This window comes from Calypte anna, chromosome 7 (genome assembly GCF_003957555.1).
Source record: "Calypte anna isolate BGI_N300 chromosome 7, bCalAnn1_v1.p, whole genome shotgun sequence".
Classification (NCBI taxonomy): domain Eukaryota; kingdom Metazoa; phylum Chordata; class Aves; order Apodiformes; family Trochilidae; genus Calypte; species Calypte anna.
The window spans coordinates 14,647,157-14,667,929 of record NC_044253.1 but is presented as its reverse complement, the minus strand read 5'-3'; the positions used below and the strand labels follow the sequence as shown (position 1 = coordinate 14,667,929).

At 38.6% G+C, this 20,773-nt stretch overlaps 1 protein-coding gene across 1 annotated transcript; it reads left to right on the top strand.

The window, feature by feature from the left end:
- The first annotated feature begins 343 nt into the window (after window positions 1-343).
- Window positions 344-20,422, top strand: LOC103531353 (cytochrome P450 27C1). The gene is made up of 9 exons (XM_008496994.2): window positions 344-676; window positions 5,517-5,707; window positions 7,298-7,497; window positions 9,998-10,207; window positions 11,917-12,080; window positions 15,293-15,459; window positions 16,282-16,360; window positions 17,734-17,937; window positions 20,306-20,422. The coding sequence occupies exons 1-9, from the start codon at window positions 344-346 to the stop codon at window positions 20,420-20,422; spliced, it is 1,665 nt and encodes a 554-aa protein (XP_008495216.2).
- Window positions 20,423-20,773: the final 351 nt, after the last annotated feature.

Sequence of the window (20,773 nt, the reverse complement as noted above, 5' to 3'; positions counted from 1 at the left end):
TAATGAAGGAGAAACAGGATAATCCTTCTGTGAGCTTTCTGCTAAACCAATGGGGGGGAAGAGGGAAAAACTAAACTTTGGCTGCATGCTTAAACGGATAAATGTATCTGATTTGAGTTATACAAAATAATAGGTTCTTTCTATTCAAGTCTCATCCCAGACCCACCCCCCTTTTCCAGCCCTAGGGGAGGGAGCGTTAAATAATGGTCTGTGTAAACTGATGCTCATGCAGTAAGAGTTTGGAGAAGTGCTGCTTGTACAAGTCAAAGCAGGCAGCGAAGAAAGAGCAACCAAATAAAAAGCAGCTGCAGGAGCAAACTGGACCTTTCTGAAATTAAGAGACATGTCTTTCTTCACGAGAGTTTTGACAATGAAGTGCAAGCAGACGTTTGAAACCGAGAGGACTTACCAGGCGGTTTTTGTCAGCAGGTTTCACCAGCTGCCCAAACTTTCCAGCAGCCCTTCCCTGGAGGTGCAGAACAACTCGGCAGCGGCGGCAGAGAACAAAGGCGAGGAGAAGGTGGGGGAGCCGGGGCGGGCAGGGGAGCTGCCGCAGCCCCCCCCGCTCCGGCTTGGTAGAGTGAAGAGCCTGCAAGAAATGCCTGGACCCAACACCCTCTACAATCTCTACGAGTTCTTCTGGAAGGACGGCTTCGGCCGCATTCATGAAATCCAGGTACAACTTACTCGGCTATTTCATATTTTATTCACGCCGGGGTTGTTACTTCAACCTTTCCTTTCCCCCCTCAAAAGTTCCCTCAGTCACCGTGTCCCCTGCACCGCGGATGGGCACCGCCGCCTTCCCGCTGTTGGGAAGAGCCGGGGTCCAGAGAGCTCCCCCCATATCCTATCTCCCTCTCCCGCACCACTTGGACCTTTTAGCACTTTTGTTGGGGTGAGGACCCCACGAGTAAGTGCCCTGCGGGCCGTGCCGAACCCCTGCTCCCGGTTCTCCCCTCTCCCTCAGGGGGTGACTGCCCCGCCGGGAGCTTCTGCGCTCTCCCCCTTTTCATGTTGATGAGTATTTTTAACTTTTAGGTAGATGCCTTAAAAAAAAACCCTGGAAAACTCATCTTTTTCATCTGGCTTGTTTCACAACCTTCCACATCACTTAATTTTGGCGGGCAGAGCTGGGAAACGTGGGCTTTCTCCCTGATGGTGCGGCCGTGCCGGCATCCGGGGCCGCTTCCATCGTGCTCTGGCTTGCGGCTGAGTCTCAAGCTCCCTCCGCTTTCCTCCCCTCAGGCCAGCCCAGCGCCCCTTTGCTGTGGCCAGAGACCATTTTGTCTCTTCCACCCTCACTTCTACCCTGGCCTCCCCTTACATAAATACGCCTCGCATATATAGGTCCCCTGAGGGGGCGGTAGATGCGCCTGGCCCCGCTGCCGTCAGAGCCGGCCGGCCCACGGCTGCCTCTCCGCTTCCCTCACCAGGAGGCGGGCGGTTTGAAACCATCCCGGGGGGGAGGGCAAGAACGGGACGGGGGAGGGGGGACACGGATGGCGGCTGCCGCTGCCCGCCCGCCCGGAGCCCTCCGTCGGCCCCGCCGCCCCTTCCCCAGGCGGCCCCATTGGCCTGGGGGCGGGCGGGGGGGGAGGGGAGGCGGGAAGCGGGGCCTGGAGGCGGCGGGAGGGGAGAGGTTCCTGTCACCTGGCGTGTGGCAGCTCGGAAGCGTGCGGTGGGGATGGGATGGGAGATTTTATGGGGATGGGAGGTGGCGTGAGCAGCCTCGGCCCTCGGGTGGGGTTTGAGACACGTCCTCTGTGGGTTTGGGCACCTCCCGGGTGGCCCCGTGGCCTTAGTCCCACTCGCGGAGATGGGTGAGTGGGGACGGCAGGAGTCTGCCCAGACAGTGTCCTTGCTCTCTGTAGTCTTTTCTTGGATGCTGGCATGGGCAGCTGTCTTACCGTAAGGCCGACTTTATCCAAGGATGACTTTTTAATGTTTCCTTGGCCAAACATGTGGGTTTCATTCCTGAAAAGTCAGTGCATCTCCTGGGGGCCCTTCTCCATGTTGGCTGTTATTCTAAAATCGAGCACTGTTTGAGGGAGTAAAGCTCTGTCTTTTGCCCTTTTTTCGAAGTTGTGGATCTGTAACGCTTTCCGCTGGCACTACGGATCTCTTTGGGACTACTTCAAACGTGGCATTTGCTATTTTGCTTTTTTTAGTAACCTTTCCCAGCTGCCTAGGAAGAAATTCACGGACAACCCCGAGTGGTTCACTGCCTGAAAATCACTGAAATAAATAAAAAACAAAAAACATCCCAAAAGGAAGTAAAAGCAGAAAAGGGAAACGAACAGAGCAGGACAAAAGTTTAGATGATTTGAGGATCAAAACTCAAAAAGCTAGCATTTACAGAGGGCCTAAAAACATTAGAAAGAGGCCGGTAAAATAACAAAAATCTAAATCATCCCTGACTTATTGTGTTTACTATTGAGATTTCTAGAAAGAAGTGTTAGGCTTCTCTTAGTCAAACTAAGATTGCTTCTGTTGCTGAAATGCACAACCTAATTGCTTGTTAACCAAGACATATGCAGATGAAACTTTATGATTGCTAATGTTTTTTTCTGCATTATTTATTATTTTTTCTCTGCCTCTGTGGTGGTACACAGACTTTGAGAGGCTCTTATTGTAGTACCCTAACATAAAAAAACCCAAAACTCTTCTGTTGAATTCAAGGTTTCATGGTACTTTCACTGTCAAAACTGAAAATTATTCAAATACTAAAAAGAAAAATAGACAACCTAAATAGTGTATGGTTTTCACTACCATTAGCTGAAACAAAAATTTTCTACTTTAAGGAATGTTATTCATTGAAAGGAGAGTGGAGAAAGGATAAGGAGGAGTTGCAACATGATACCCATTTTTATTCTTGTTTGAGTCTTGAAAGTCACTTTACAAATCATGGATGCCAAATTTGCACACAGGCTGGGTACAAATAGGCATTAACTGGATTAATAACAGTCTGCTAAATTCAACAATACAGTGAACATCAGGAATGAATTAATGTGAAACCTCTTGGTAAGCAGCACAGCTACTGAAACGATGTCCTTCACACACAAATACTCGTGGTCTATATGCAAGAGGGGTGGGCAAGCCGGGTGCTTCTTCACAAAGGAGTTTCTGTTCTCAGTAACATGATTCCAGTTAGTCCTGGCCAAAGCAGTAATGCCGACAGCAAATATGACAAAGAGAAAGTATTTTTAATTTGATGGGGTTAAGACTCTTTTGTCTCATCAATGCTATGCAAGTATAAAGAAAAGAAAGGTGAGGGGGAAGGGTTTGGAAGGTTGACAGCTTGAATTTATGATGTGTGAAAGAATGTCTGGTGTGAGAGTGGTATGGGAGTAATTAAAGGGTAATATTTTTAAGGTGTAGAACTAGGGAAAGAAAACTATGTTGTGATAGAAAATATGGAAGAGAAACTCCAGGCATTTCTTTAAAAGTGAGGTTGATACACTGAACACCGTTCTGCTGAAAGCAAAAGATGTCCAAATACCTGGTCCCTGTCTGTTTCTGGTTTAAAACTAATATTTCATTTGTTTGATTGAATGGCTTGATACTTGATTTATTTTCTGTTGCAGTTTGTCCTCCTATGTAAGGCTGACCATCAGTAGAAAAAGCAAGCTGCTGCATAAATAGCAAAATTGGAACCTGTTTTTCTGGTGACCTCCATTCCCCTCAGCCCTCTGCCTTTTCCTTGCGGCCCTCTCTCACAGTTCATGCTTTTCTTAAAGACTTATGCTCTGAATTCTCTTCATGTTCAGTTTCAACTTCCTTTAAGTATCTTCAGAGCAAGAGATACTTTGGGGTTTGGGAGTGATTGTAAATTGGTCTGCATGTGGTGTTTGGTTAGCAGCAAATCAAGCAGAAATGACAGCAGTTGAATTCCTAACGTACCATTTCCTTCACCAGGGTGACTAATATTTGTGTCTCGTCCAGATGATGATTTTTGAAAATGTTAAGAATATAATTGTAGGAGACCTTTAAGTGTCTGTTAAACTTGATTGAAATTGCCCATTGCATTCCTAAAGTTGTTCAGAGGAGACTGGCAGAGAAAACAATCGCACAACCCTTGTTATATTTGGAAATCAGCAAAAAGAGTTACATTTTTAAAAGTATTTGATACCATATGCTGAAGAGTGATTCATGTGTCTTAAACTTATTGTTGGCAATTAAACCATTCATCTCTGTAAGCAAGGCTGATTAAAAAAATATTTCTTGTAAGTGTATCTTGGGTCAACACTAGACTTTCACTACTGTAATTGTATCTAACATCCCTATTTTATAAGCAACATAACTCTGCAAGCAGATGTTTTTGGATTATACACAGGTAAATTGCCAAACTTAAGCTTTGCTCAGTTTAACTTGTCTTGCTACTCCAAGTGAAAATAAAGGCTTTCAAATTTAAAGCTTTTGTAAATCTAAAGTGCTAATAGTATCTCTTTAGCAACTCCTTTGCAGTTTTGTTTCTTGTTTTTTTTCCCCCTAAAATGATGTTGTACCTCAGCTCCAAGTGAATTTGTAAGAACTGCCCTGGAACAGGCTGCCCAGGGGGGTCGTGGAGTCTCCTTCACTGGAGACATTCAAAACCCGCCTTGACACGTTCCTATGCGAAGTGCTCTAGGTGGCCCTGCTCTGGCAGGGGGGGTTGGACTAGATGATCTTTCGAGGTCCCTTCCAACCCCAAGGATTCTATGATTCTATGAACTGGGTGTTTCATTTCATGACCATGTCAGAATGAAGCCCGGTTGAGATAATCAGTAAGATTTCATGGGACACTGATAGCACAATCTCACTGGAAAATTATATTTACTATGATGTTCTCCAATCGTTTTTCTTGATTGCCTGTTGCTTGACTCCAGCTTAAATCAGACAACTTGCGGATCAGCCACTAAATAAACCTCACTGCAGGAATAACATCTCAACTTTTCCTTCTTTTTGCAGAATTAATGTGTGTCATTCTAAAGTTCTCTGCTAATGAAGCTGTCCCAAAATGCAGTTTCTCAGCAGGCTGCTATGCAATCATCTTCCTTGGTTAGGAGTGGGAAATTTATAAATAGTCTTTTTGTAAAGGAGAGAATTGTACAGTAAGTCAATAAAATAAATTATAAAAATAAGTTATTGTATCTTTGGATTATACTATTTACCTCTATGTTTTTCAGAAATTCTTTTTAACCTGTTGGATGTGAAGAGATGTGTTTTTAAGTGCCCCATCTCCTTTCATCTTCAGAGTATTTGGTTTTGCTCATGCTCATGCTTTATGCTTCAGAGCTTTGGGTCTTTTTAGTGGGTGATCCCGAACAGGGTGACCTCTTTGTCTGTCTTGTGAATATTTTGCAGTAATGCTCAGACACTTTATCCTGATGTTCCAAACCATTCCTTGACTGGAAGGCTGTGATTAGGTTCTAGATATGATAGATTGACTCACTGTATGAAAAATTGCCAGTTTGCTTTTGCATTATCTTTCCTTAGTAATGCATTACTTCTCTTTCTCTTTGTTGGTGATACTGTAGCAAAAGCACACTCAGGAATATGGAAAGATCTTCAAGTCTCACTTTGGTCCCCAGTTTGTTGTATCCATTGCAGATCGAGACATGGTTGCTCAAGTCCTCCGGGCAGAAGGTAGAGCACCACAAAGAGCTAACATGGAATCCTGGCAGGAGTACAGAGATTTACGAGGGAGAGCCACAGGGCTTATTTCTGCGTAAGTGCTGTTATTCCTACATTTTTATTGTAAATATGTAGTGATTTTTCTGAAGGTCTGTACAGGTCATCTAGGAATCCAGCCTTTTCTGTGTGGGGAAATTTGTATGTCCAGTGGGGGGAAGAGGGTAGGAATTTATGCTGAATTGTCTGAATTATGCTGAATGGGATGATACCGAAGCATAATTTGAACATTGAATAAGCAGCCTTGCATAAAAACATTCTTGGGAAATGTGTATAAACTAGAGATGTATGAGGTGACTCGCTTACCTGGAAGCAGAATAGGACTTATTGCCTTTGACAGAGCACTGCACAATTAGGGGTTTATTGCTTCAGATGAACACTGTTGCTTTGAGTTTGCAGTTTGCTGTATAGACTTGGCTCAGGTTGGCTTTAGTTCTGTTGTTCACCAAAGTGCCCCTTCAGTAGATAAACACAGAGAAGTCACTGTATGGTAAATTCACACTGTAGTGCAAATGTAGTGCAAATATTTTTGTATGTGGCTGATTCTAGAATTTATCTGTCCTTAAAGCTTGCATAAACTGGCAATGCATGTGGGTGTGGTTAGTTGCCACTGGGAGCTACTCACAGTCCCCACTGACACAGTATGTTTATTTAGGAGGAAAACTAATTTCCTGAGTCACGGACAGTCTGTTTCTTTCATGGTGGCAAAGGCATTATGTGTTGCACTGCAGACAGAAATTTTAAGCTGCAGTTTGGAGCCAAGCAAACAGTTCCTTGATAGTTTCTGAAGTGAGATCTTAAATTAAGAGACAGTCACGAGACTAAGGAGATTAAATTCTTTTGCTGGCCAGTAAGTTTCTGTACCTTTGAGCTGCATTGTTCCAGATGAAATAATTTAGTGGGAAGTATTTTCATACTAATTTAAAATATACACATATAAGGCAATTCCTGGTTTTCAAAAGGAAGGTATCCCTGGTACCACTGTTCCCAAGCACTCTACTTCAGATTTTCCAGATGTCAATACATAGCTCAGCTAAAGGAGAACCCAGCTGTAAATTGTTTCTCAGTCTCTAGGTCTGCTATCCTATGACTTTAGATTTAGAATTAGGATATGTGATGTGGAATTAGGATATGAAGGTGGTGTGTCAGTGATTGCATTTATGGTACTAGCTTGAAGAATTGATTTGTCAGACCTGGATGTGATACCTTTGGTTACTAAGCACCAATTCTAGTAAAAAGCAATTTTGCAGACTGTACATTCAAATATTATTTTAAAGTAATTTTAATGAAACATTTTGCAAATTTTGTGTTAGCTACTGCTAAAATACAAATATAGAGACACTTGTCAAATTGAGATCGCTGAGGGGACAAGTTCTTTTACTCCGATCTGCGATTTACTTAGAGATGTCTATATGTGTTTCAACAGTAAAATTTAATGAGGATGTGCAGTAAATACAGAATAAAAACATAGAAGCAGAATAACAAGTACACATTATCATAATTTTCAGCTCACCACTTGCTTTAATTTGAGATGAAAAGTCATAAACAATTTCATTGTGGAGCTCCTACCCAGCTAATGATTGTTAAAGAGAACTGTGTTATGGACATTATCAATTATTTCTTCTAGGGAGGGGGAGCAGTGGCTAAAAATGAGAAGTGTGCTGAGGCAAAAAATTCTGAAACCCAAAGATGTTGCTATTTACTCTGAAGGAGTCAATGAAGTTGTCACAGACTTAATTAAAAGAATCCAGACCCTCAGAAGTCAAGAGGACGATGGCGAAACCGTGACCAATGTTAACAACCTTTTCTTCAAGTATTCAATGGAAGGTAGGCTGTGTAACATCTGTAAAGAAAATGGATGTAAAGCTAGTGTGCTTATGAGTAGGCATTTTTGTCAAATTGACATTGTGATCGGTCTCAAAAGAGAAGCTTAATAGTGTGCACTCAGGTGTCTTCCTATTTAGTGCAGTAGGCAGCAATAGAATTCCTTTGTAGAGTCTGAAGAGATGGTACCTTGTGTTAAAGGACAGTTCCTGTGGAAATGCTGGTATTTATTTGAAATATAAAATCAATACTCTACTTCTGTATTAATTTCTCAAGGGTAAGGGTGCTGACCTTCGAAGGCACTTTAACAACACACTAGGCAAATTCCAGGTAGGGAATCACTGTGTAATGTGTCTTAATTCTGTTTATAGCTTAACTTGGGAAAAGATACTGCTTTCCCCTGCCTACACATGCCAAGTGTGGGATTGTTATGCTTGCCTTAAAAATCATCTGCTGCTGGCTACCATTAATGAAGGAACAGTACTTGGAGCTCTAGCCTGACTTGGTACATTTCCTGTGTTCTTACGGAAATGTAAGGGTGATTCAGATGTTATGCATTCCTTTAACCAACTGCACACAACCTCAACTTGTTCCGTGTAGTGCCTTTTAAAAACATGGGTACTCTTTGCTGATAGGCAGCTGAATAGTTTCAGATTTGCAAGAAGTTCCAAACTGCACACCTATGAAAATGCTGTATCAAATGGCTGGCTGTAAACTAACCCAAGTCTGTTCTACATTAATATTGTCTAAGAATGGCATTCAACTAAGAATACCAGTTTCATGGAATTTTAAACTCTGAGCTTATAAATTCACTTTACCTAATTCTTCACATTCTTTTAGTTTCTCTTTTATAACTTGTGCCTGGCACGCACTTATTTCCTATATGAATCACGATTTTAATTAACTTATACTCTGAACTGTTCAGGAAACCACTGTATAAGTTTCTGGGGTTTTTTTTTTGAAAATCCAATGCAAAGAGCGTAAGAATGCACACAAACTAGCAGCTGCTGAAAGAGGCACAAGAAAAAAAAAGGGGGCACAGAAAAATACCTTCCCAGGGACGAAAATTAAGGAAGGAAGACTGAGGTGAAAATAGTCAGATTTTAACATTATTTTTGTCAATAAAGAAGAACTACTAAGCAATGAACAGGAAAAAGAAAAGTTTTTTTAAATCTCTCTCTATATGTGTTTAATCTTGAGAGTTTGATGGGGGACAAGGTCAAGGTTAAATAATTTGGTTTTAGCATGAGAAGCAGAGAAAAGAGACTAGAATGTTAGTGGACCAGTTACTCTGATTATCTGGTTGACAGTTATTCTAATATTTCCTGGAAAAATGTGGACAAACTATTAACTAATGAATTTAAAAATACAATGTTTATTTTAAAACATTTAATTTGAATGAAGTGGCTTTGGAAAAGTGTATCAATGCCTTTTAAAATTACCTAATTGCCCCACTGGATTTCAGAGAAATCATCAAATAAGATTGTTTTCATAGTAGGGATGCTTTTTGTACTGTACTATGTGATAGCCACATTAACTGGGTAATATGATCTAGATCTTGCAAGTTGGGAGGAAAAAATGCTAAAAACATGTGTTCAGAATATAATTAAAAATAGTTTTCTGTCAAACTGAGAGAAAATTTTGGCTTACTCTACTAGGGCAGTTTCTGTCTGACTTCTGTCTAATGTTTAACAATTTGGATGTGTTTATAAAAACTGAGCTGAGAGATTGAAGGGACACTAATGGTTGAGTAAGAATTAATTTGATAAGTAGAAAAATGATCCAGAGTTGAAAAGAATATATATATATACACACACACATAAAGTACTTATATATTTTAATATATAATTTAATATGCATATTCATATATCCAAATACATATACTGTTATTCTGTTGGAGGGTGGAATGGTATTTCTGGCAGGGATCACTGCAGACAGAATGCCTGGGGCAATTATAGCAAATCAGGAAAAAAAGACAAGTCTGACCTTAGCAACAATGTCACACACTTGCTGTTTTTCAGGGCCATATGGAGTGTGTGCAGTGAAATCCCTGTCTAGGTTGCAAGCTCTTTACCCATTTATGCTTCCTCATTATTCATTTACTGCCAGCTTCTGACAAAGAAAGGCAGAGCCACTGCTAGAAACACCAGTTATCAAGACTGGTTTTGGACTTCTCTGTCACTGTGTGTTCAGAGCCCAACACAGCAGGCTCAGGATTTGCAGTGCAAGGCACAAGACAGAAAACATGCTGGAGGGCTGCTCTGCTTCTGGTGGGATTCCTTCTCATGCTGAGCATTTTTGACACAGCAGCCACGGTCTTGGTCCAACCTTTAGCTGGGATTTTTTTACTGTGCTTTGAATTTCTATTTTATCTGCTCCCAACTGCAGTAATAGCTACACATTTTTGGAAGGTAGTTCCATTATGTTAGCATTATAATTTCTTAAACTGTTAGTATGTACATTTGTACATTTATAGCAAATTGGTTTTCTTTCATGTGTGCAGGTGTGGCAACTATTCTGTACGAATGCCGGTTGGGCTGCCTGGAAAACAACATCCCACAGCAGACTGTTGAATATATTGAGGCTCTGGAGCTGATGTTTAGTATGTTTAAGACTACTATGTATGCAGGTGCCATTCCCAAATGGCTTCGTCCACTTATTCCAAAACCCTGGAGAGAGTTCTGCAGATCCTGGGATGGACTCTTCAAATTTAGTAAGATTCAGTAGTAGAAAATGAAGGTTGTGTATGTGTGTGTGTGTGTGTGTGTGTGTGTATTAACAACACTTGCTGCATTTCTCTTCTAAAATTATAGAAAGACATTGTGGTACAAGTAAGTTTCATATTAAACTCACAATGGCCAAGGGAACCATTTAAAAAATACTCTGCTGAAAAAGAATTTTACCAGTACACTTTAAATATTCCACTGTTTTCTACTGCTGTTTCTTTGTCTGTTTCAGCACCCAGTCCTCACTTCGGATTTGAGTTTTTTGCCAAGACTTTATATTAAGAACCTCAAATTTTAATGGGGTTGGTTTTGTTGACTTGAACAAGTTTTCAGTCAGGCACTCTGACCAACAGTCACAACTAAAACTGGCTAGAAAGTTTAAAAAGAAGACTCTACCTACTATTTAAACTCCGTGTGAAGTTTACATGTACCCATACAAACATACTGTGCTCTACCACAATGTCTTTTTTTGTGAATAAAGCATTACAGACTACTTTATCAACCAGTTTTCATGTTAGTAAGAGGCAGGATATTGGAATAAGTTTTTTTATATTCTGGAATATTTAAAAAGGCCTTGAACCCTTTTTCCCTCTCTGATGTTAGAAAGCTGTGTACATTTAAAAATTGATTAGCACTGTTTCTCTAGGGAGGTCTGTACATCTTGAAATGAGATTCTTGAGTATATTCTTAACTTCTTATACACCTAATGTGGTTCATTTAAAATACATACTGTTCTATACCTATGGTAGGCATTAGAGAATCCATTTCATGTTGATACAGGTGTGTTTTCTGCAAAACACATACTTTTTTATACTGCCATTTCTAAGTTGTTTTCAAATGTTACTCTTGTTCCCTCTTCTGGGTTAAAAGCAACCATCGGCTTCAGCTTTATTTTAACAGCAGCTGAAAAACTGTTTTTGAGGAATATGTTCTTGTTACAAACTTGTTATGCTCTTTCTTTAATCCTTTCATGAAAGGGGAATTAAGTGGTGAGAATCACTATGTAATCTGTGTGTTTGTGTAGGTTTCATAACGGAACATGTTGATTCTAGTTTGTTTTTGGTTTTGTTTTTTTTGTAAGCTCATTCTGCAAGGCATTAAGTTTCTGAGGAGGTTTTGTCTTTTTAAAGCATTTGTTTCACTGAAGATGCAGTTCATAGTCACTCAAGTATAAATGGGACTCTGGGTGAAATTACTCAAAATGTCATTCACTGAAGCTTTTAATTTTTTTGTTTTGTTTTGGTTTTTTTTCTGTTACTGGATGCTCCTCATCTTTGTCTTCAGTGTGATTCAGTTCTGTGGCTTTGACCTCCTGGTTGCTGCTAACATCTTGTAGCAACCACTGTGTGCTGACTTGCAGCATGCTCTGCAGAGTTCACCACTTGCAGAGTCATCAGAAAACAAGGCAGGTGGGCGTCAAACCTTGACCTGTCTTTGCCCCCAGTCAGAAGCTGTAGTCCCTGGTGCTCAGGATTCTCATGCTGTGAGCTATGAAGGTTCTTCTCAGATCTGTCTTTCCTTACCATGAGTACCCAGGGACCTCCACCACCACTCTGGAGCTTTTCCCTAAGAAAATAGATTTCAATATTCTGTCATTTTATGGCTGCGTAATGTAGTGTGAGGGGGAAATGTCATTACTGAATGGAACCAGCAGAAAAATAAAAACGGAGGCTTAACAATTATTTTGATCCCAAAGGTCAAATCCATGTTGACAACAAATTGAAGGCTATTCAGTCTCAGCTGGACCAAGGAGAAAAAGTGAATGGTGGGCTACTTACATACCTCCTAGTCAGTAAGGAACTTACTTTGGAAGAGATTTATGCCAATATGACTGAAATGCTTCTGGCAGGAGTGGACACAGTAAGCTTGTTATAATTTTCTGTGCACAGTTGTTTTTGTAAACCAGTATTGCTTGTAGATATCTTTAGGAGGTTTTATGTTTTTTATAAGGACGTAATTTCTGATACATTTAAGTTACTACATCTTTAAAATTATAGAAAATAATTATAGCACTATGTAATCTCTGTACTAGAATGATATCAGTGTTGTTCTGTTATAGCTGTGCTTTACAGGAACCCACGATTTGGGAATCAGTTTCACAATTTCTTAAATGGATAAAATAGCAGCTGTCTTTATATTTAGATTGAATTTCATATGTCTTCTTTTCCCAGTTTGAATATCAGGTTGGTATTTGTGCTTCTTTAGGTAAACCACAGTAGAAAAGGTTGCTGAAAGCTAGTGTGAAAAAAATTATCAATAGAATCATATGTAAAAAATTGGCAAAGGATTGCTACACATAGCTAATTCAATCAGGTGGGACACACATTTTTGATCAGATACCTGGTTTGTGCTGATGGCCATTAGGAGTGTGGGATAGGCTAATGTGGGCAAGGTATAAATTCTCCACCCATGGTTGTGCTGGCAATATATATTAAGTCTGAGGCAAAGAGCTGTGGTGATGGAGCTCAGTATTAGTAAGGGTAGTGTATGAGGTATGTTAACACCTAGTGAAGCAGTTTAAGTGGCTGTCTTTATTTTTCTGATTTGACAGCTGAAGTGTTTGAAGCAACATTATGTATGTTTATCCTACCCTCCTTTCATTTTTATCATGTGAAATCAGTGTAGCTTAGTATTGATTGCAGCATGAGTTGTTGTTTTATATATACAATGTATATAGAATGGACTCTATTATTGTAAATAAGCCTCTTGAAAGTAGTCTATCTGAATTAGATAAATAAAGTGATATGTGGGACTTTTTAATAGTCTCACAGTATAAAAGATTAAAGTGAGTAAAAAGAGTAAAGTATCCTTAAAGTAAAAAAATCTCTGGATAATTGAATTCAGATTTTTAAAAATGTATTTAAGAAAGTTCTTAGGGTTTCCAAAAACAATAAAAAACAAGAGTAGTCTTGAATTCCAAAATAAGTAGCATCTGTAAAGCTTATTTATGTGCTGAAGATTATTCCATTGGTTAAATATCCCAAGGGCTTATGATTTTGGAGAGCTTTTTGACGTTTGGTTCTTAAGTAAAGCACAGTTATTCATCCCATTAATTTTCTAATCTTTCAGACCCATAATTTTCCATTTTTAGTGTGTGAGAGACTTTTCATTAAATTGAAAGGACAGTGTTCAAGTTGATGCTAACAAGAGTTTCTGTTTGACTCAGCTTTCTCAGCTGGCAACAATCCTTTTGTGAGAGGATGGTACTTCTGATTTCCTCATTTTCAAGTACATCACAGAAATTGAGGGAACCTCTTCTCCCCTGCAGCCGTCACTTCAGGACTCACTTTATCACAGAGAATGAAAGAGGTTTAGAGCATTATAAAAGCTTTCAACAAAATTTTAAGGCAGCTTCTGGCTACAAAGCATTTTGGCTGTCCCTGGAACAGTGCTAATTTTTAAGAGGCTATGAAGGAGCTGGGAACCTGGAAACTGTTTATATCAGAGAAGTTCTGTGTACAGGTGGCACAATTGCCAGCTCCTCTGAGCTCTGAGAGGAATGGGGCAGAGTTCTACTTTAGCAAGGGACAGACACTATCACAAGAAGGAAAAAAAAGAAAGGTTCTGAGAATTATAATTCTGTACTTCTGAGAATTCATCCCATTCTGAAAACAAGATATAAAAGGTCACCACCAGGGTGAATTTGCATTCTAAATGGATCTTAAATGTAAGCCCCAAATAAGACATCCCCAAAAGTTAAGGCTTTTTAGCCATAGGTTGTTTATAAACTTGAGCTTCATTGTGCCAATGAGTGAGAAGCTGAAAATAAAACTGTTGGCAGCCTAGAAAGTGAAACTGCTTGTCTGTTTTGGTTACACAAGTTGAAAAGGATAAATTTAAAAATAATTAAAGAAAATTAGGGTAGAGATTGACGTTTTTCTCTCTTAAATGCTGTAAGATCCTAAGAGGAACAGGATGATTACATTGTGACTTTCTCTGCCATACTTAGTCAGGAACACTGAAAATACTTTTTTCATGGAAAACTTTCTGTCTTCAGTGGTGGCCGTGAGGGAAACAGGCTCAATAGCCATTTGCTTAACATTAATGTCTTGGGTACAGCTGGTAGCAGAAGCAGAAGGCCTCAGTCTGTCTCGTATTTGAATGGTGTTTGAAATCCAGGTAGTTAAAACACAGGGACTCGTGGTTAAATGAATGATGGATGTGGGATCACAAATAAAGAGCTGAAGTACTTTCCTTAGTTCCATGTTAGTACAGGTGTAGTTCATGCTCTTGGAGCACGTCCTAAACCATAAATGTGAGGTAAAAGTGCAATTTTTTTCCAGCTGAGGTGAAAGAGGGTTGAACTAGATTTCCTTGAAATCATCTTGTGCTCAAAGTTGAACTGTCTCCTGCCTTGTGCTCTGTTCCTTCCTTCAGACAAAGTGCTTTTAAAATTATTTTTATGGAGCCTTGATGATTATTAGAATCATTGATGGGGGTGGGTGGGTAAATCATTTTGAGAACACTTTACATTGCTCTGTGAGCTTCTTTAACAAAGGTTATAATAGGATACTGTATTTCAGTCGAGCAGTAGTTTTCAAGAAGTAGAAAGTGCCAGTTGTGGTGTTGAATTCCTTACCAAAGGATGAAGTATCTTAGCAGTGGTAGTATCAATTCTGTTGTATGGATGCTATGCAGAGATCATCACTTAAAGGGCATTGGTAATTTTCTGAGAAGTATTCCTTTATCTTGTTTCCTGTGAAATCTTTTTGTTAGGAAGAAACGTGAAACACATTGAAAACTACCAGTTAACCTAATCAACCCATTGGTAGTTAGAGTCTTTCTGTTTCAGTATTGCTTATGTAGTTCTTTTGCATTTGTGTTTTATGTTGCTTTTTAATATTTTATTGGGAAAATATCAGTATGAGTTATTTTAATATGTGGAAGATAAGGGATGAAGGAGGGGATGGTGACATTTGATAACATCCCATTGAGTCCAGATGTGAATCACTGTCAATCTGTTTTATAAATTTAAACACATAGCTTAAAATGATTTGTCTTACTTGGCTTAAATTTTTAAAATAATATAGTCTTGTTGGACTTCATTAATATGGTTGTGGTTTCTTCCTTAGACTTCTTTTACTTTGTCCTGGGCAACATACTTGTTGGCAAAACACCCTGAGGTTCAGCAACGTGTTTATGAGGAAATAGTCAATAAGCTGGGGAAAGACCAAATTCCTGTTGCTCATGATGTCCCCAAATTGCCTTTGATTAGAGCTGTGCTGAAAGAAACCTTGAGGTAAGTAGCAGACAGCTGCAGTCATTAATAAAAAAAAAATTAATTCTATGTACTTTTAATGGATTTGGAGTCAGTGGTAACATTTGTATTTAGCTATTGTTACTGTTACTTGCTGTTTTTAGATATTGTGGCAGTCTTGTACACAATGATGCTCAAACAATGAGATATGGTAGTTTATGTAGTGTTTAATGTTTTTAAGTTTGGTAGAAGTTGTATCATATATGCAGAACATTTCTGTTAAGGCAGGTAAGTGAAAGCTTGAACTGAATGCCTTTTAAGCATTAGACTGTATCATGGACTGTAACAACCACCCCCCCCACCCACTACTGCAAAATTGTACTTTGCAGTGCCACTACAATCATTTTAAGCTTCTTGATTTCAGTTGAAGGCATGTGACGTGGTTTTTTTTTGTATGCTATACCAAGCCTTCATATTGAGATGAAGGGAGTAAGAGGATTTTAGAGAAGGCATCAGCAAGGCTTTTCCAGTTCTCAGTAGTGCTAAAACATCTCCAGCTTGACCAACCAGTTGTATGTTTGTACATGTGTGAAGCAAATAGAAATATAGACCAAATACCTCAACCTCCAGTTACTAGTAAATAATTTTCTCAGGTGCTGAGAAAAAACATTAATTATTAAATCATTTTCTCACAGATGATTTAAGGTCTTTGAATCTCTATGGTGTTCTGTGCTTTTGAAAAACCTCTTTTTCTGTGAATGCATATTGTATTCATATTATATGTTTGTGAATGCAAGTTGGAACCTAAACTTTTTAAGTTGTACTGATTATACTGTTGAACTTGGCACAAATATTTGTCTCTAGGCTATATCCAGTATTGCCAGGAAATGGAAGAGTGACCCAAAAAGACCTGATCATTGGAGGATACTTGATTCCTAAAGGGGTATGTTATGTGGAACATCTCCCTTATGAGGAAAGGCTGAGGGAGCTGGGTCTCTTTAGTTTGGAGAAAAGGAGACTGAGGGGTGACCTCATCAATGTTTTCAAATATGTAAGGGGTGAGTGTCAGGGAGATGGAGTTGGGCTCTTCTCAGTGGTGACCAGTGATAGGACAAGGGGTAATGGGTGTAAATTGGAGCATAGGAGGTTCAAATTGAATATCCGGAAAAATTTTTTTACTTACAGTAAAAGTGACAGAGCCCTGGAACAGGCTGCCCAGGGGGGTCGTGGAGTCTCCTTCACTGGAGACATTCAAAACCTGCCTGGACACGTTCCTATGCGAAGTGCTCTAGGTGGCCCTGGTCTGGCAGGGGGGGGTTGGACTAGATGATCTTTCGAGGTCCCTTCCAACCCCAAGGATTCTATGATATTGCAGTCATCTGCAGAGAAGACAGTTTAATTCTTGTGTATGAAATGTGATTTGTTACAACAAAAATAGACTTCACGGATTTCAAAAGTTGTCACCAAGCTAGAGCATTAAGAGGAAAGTATTTCAATAATACCCATTTTTATGGCAAAAATGGGTTTTGTAATTGACCAATTGCTGTTGGTTTTTTAGATTTCTGTCATCTGCTGATGAAATTTTTATCATCATGATTTGCTCTTAATATTCTTGGGGCCTGAGCCTATGGATAACACCTCTGTGCAATGTTACAATTTTATAAAAAAATATTAATTATTCTTGCAGTTTTCTAATTCTTTGGCTATTAATTTGCTTTGTGGAAAAAGTTTTTTTAATTCTGAATCTTTCCTTTATTCTATTCAAAGATTACACAAAGGTCATGATGGAACTTCATGGCTCTATATTAAATGGCAGCACTAATGTGTTAGAGTAACATAAACTTGGAACAGTCAGGATTCTTAATTCTCCCTTTTCTCATTTAAATATTAATCTGCCACACTCCTGGCAATTTATTTGGAAACATCATCACATCAATTATTGCTGGTTTCTTTTTCCCTGAATTTTTTTTCTTTCCATCCTCCTGTTTTTCCTTCTCCATTGTCTTGCATCTCTCTTCTCCATCTCTGTCATACTTTCAGAGACAATTCCCACCACTTGAGACTTTTGTTTCTATCTCCTTTCCCACTCCATCTTCTTTAATATATACAGCAACCTTTAAAATAATTTGAATATAATTTCATTTGACCAGTTGAGAAAGGGGTCTGATTTTCTAAGTGTCCTTTTTTTCCTAGAATTACTGAATGACACTCATTTTATCACTCTGTACTGCAGTAATTATAGTAATTACAAGTGTTTTTTAAATTTGGTTATGTCTATTGGAGTTAGCTAAATATAAATATAATTTATTTCCTCAGACACAGCTGGCACTCTGTCATTATACTACTTCATACAGTGAAGAAAATTTCTCAATGGCAAATGAGTTCCGACCTGAGCGCTGGCTGAGGAAAGATAATTTGGACAGAACAGACAATTTTGGTTCCATCCCCTTCGGTTATGGTATTCGAAGTTGTATAGGAAAAAGAATTGCAGAGCTGGAAATTCATCTTGCACTGATTCAGGTTAGAACTATGTGACAGCATTACAAGAAGAAAATATATTGGTATGATCCAACTCTGACAATTCTGTGATTCTGTGATTCTTTTCTATGTATACTGTTTCTGGATATCTTGCAGTGCACAGAACCTTTGTTTTGGAGTGTTGCCTAGCATACTCATCCTGCAAAGGGTTAAAATACTGAAAATAATAATGCTTGAAACATAGCATATTAGCTAAACTACAGTGCAGAAGAAAAAGTTTTTATAGTACAAATGAAGTAAAACTAAAGGTAAGTTCGTTAAGGAAATATATGGATTTAATACAGAAGATTTTTGTATGCTGATTGGAAGTCTTAATGTATATAGGAATGGCTACCTGCTCATTTTCAGCATTTTAATTACAAAGAATTCAGTACTTAAAAAGACATTAAAAACGTTTTTATATCCTGGTACTAGCCACAGTATTAAGGCAAATTGATTTTTTTTCTGTGTTCTGTGGTTTCCTCTCCCATCTTGTTCTTTCTTCTGATTTTATTATAATTTTAGATATAAATAATCTATAGTTATATAAGTAGGTAGTACATGTTAACATATATTGTTTTCCATTGTTTTCATATCGTAAAGAAAGCTTTCCCAACAGCTGCTACATTTTTTGCCATTTACAAAAAACCCTTTAACTTCAAGTACCGAGCTCAGATTGTACAATCAAAACTCAAAGATTTGGAAACTGTTTATGGTCATTTAACTCTAAATATATTTAGAGCTATTATATGTATTCAAAGTAAAGCTTGATTGAATTTGCCTTAGACTTTCCTTAGGTAAACTCGTAGAACAATCTCTAAGCAATTAGCATCAGTCTTTTGGAACTTGGAGTGAGATATCTCTCTGGGGGCTGGATAAAAGACAAACAGAACTTGCATCTTTTTGAAAAGGAGGATCAAAGAAGTAATGGGGAGCCTGCTTTTCTTTGCTAGAAAGAAACTAAAATAAAATAGCACACAACTTATTTACAAGCATATTTAAGTGATTAAAAATAGAAAGACATGAAGTGTAGTCAAAGAGAAATTGTTCCAGACCAGTCTGACTTCTTTCTTTGATCACATACCTAATGTGGTGGATATAAAATAAATCATATATTCTGACTGAAGTATTTTTGCATGACCTGTACATTGTTCTCACAGTTAAATTAATAAAATTTGCTCCAGATGGAAGTACCTGTAAAATGCATGCACAACTGATTGGAAAAAGAAAAATAGCTGAAGGCAGTAGCTGTAAAATACTTGCTGTTGAACTAGGAAAGCACTTAATTAAAATTCCGTAAGATTCTTTTCTGCATTTGATTTAGGCTGGTATTTTCATTAAAAATGTAAATCCTGGGTTAGAGAATATTTTTAGAGTTTGCATAGGATACCAGGCTGACATGAATGAAACTCAAATCAGAGAATGTGAATATAGAATTAAGAAAAAATGGGAAAATGTTCCAAAATAAATACAAGGTTGTTCACTATGGCCAGTTGCAGGTTACCGCGTCTGAGAAATTGAATGCACAAAAAGGAATTGCTGACCAACTGACTAGTACCATGGAAACAGACTGGAGTGATGTAGTTAAAAAAGCAGTCAGCAATAATGATGCTAATTCTGACAAGGCAGTGTAATTCTTTGATATATTTACACTCTTAACAGGCATATTGTATGTCAGAAGGGGGGAGCAAAATCACTCTGCCCAGCCAAACTTTGGCAAATCCTCAGCTAGACAGTGATATGCAACTGACCCTTTGTGCTGCATTTTAAGGATAATATAGCCAAAATGGAGGAAACTGGGAAGAGAGAGAGAGAATAACAAGAATGAGAGGTTTTAAAAAAGAAAAATTATGACAGTGAGAAAATCTGATCAAACATCTAACACTGAAAAGGGAGTTATGTGTAGGAAAATAATGCATCATTCATCACGCTTACTAGGAAGAGTAAGAGAAAAATGCTTAGTTTATAGGAAAACATGTTTGAGATTTAATTATAAGAAAAGCTGAGGATATTGTGGTATTTCCTTCTTAAAGTTTAAAAATAAGTAGCTATGATGTTCTGTGTTCAGATTCAAAACAGCTTGCGAGGGTTGAAGGAGGCCTGAGTTTCTTTGATAGCTCAGACTCTAATCTAGTTTGGAAATTCTTCTGAAAGGACTGGTTCAGGCCTCCCTCAGTCAGAAGAGGAAGATTTTTAACTGTAATTTTCACCATGTAACAACGTTTTCTTTCCTGTTTGGGAATTTTAGCATATAGGCCACAGAACTGGCAACAAAAGTTTGTTTGTGACAGCCTGTTATGTTCTCTTTTCCAGTCTAATCTTCATCTGTAATTTTGCATCTTTCTAATCCTTGGCCTGTCTATCTTTACAGTTGCTTCAAAATTTTGAGATCAAAACTTCTCCCAAAACTGAACCAGTTCATGCGAAAACCCATGGACTTTTGACTCCTGGAAACTCTATCAATGTGAGCTTTTCTGACAGAAAGTGAAACTCAAATGTCACACAATACTTGTGTGATTTTCATGGGAACAGAGTTGCATCTTATGGATGTTCAGTCGTGCTTTTCTCTGGTTTGTACTCAGTTGGCAAAATGGTCAATGTTTTGCCTTAGTTCTAGTAGTACAGAAATTACCTCTGCTGTAACAGATAATAACACATAAGAAAATATATATGAAAAAAACCCTGTCTTCTGCTGGGAATCTCCTTTTATCTGGAAAGATTTCTGGAAATAACACATGCATTCTGAAAAAAAAACCCACCGAAAATTAAATTCATAGATGTCAGTATCATTCAGTGGTTTTGTTACACTGCTTTGTCCTAAAAGCCACCTGCTCAGTGA

Bases quoted from the DNA above. Each gene is read 5' to 3' on its own strand.
- LOC103531353 (XM_008496994.2), top strand. From the start codon at position 344: ATGTCTTTCTTCACGAGAGTTTTGACAATGAAGTGCAAGCAGACGTTT. The intron at 5,708-7,297 runs GTAAGTGCTGTT...TATTTCTTCTAG, and splicing joins GCCACAGGGCTTATTTCTGC to GGAGGGGGAGCAGTGGCTAA. The intron at 16,361-17,733 runs GTATGTTATGTG...TTATTTCCTCAG, and splicing joins GATACTTGATTCCTAAAGGG to ACACAGCTGGCACTCTGTCA.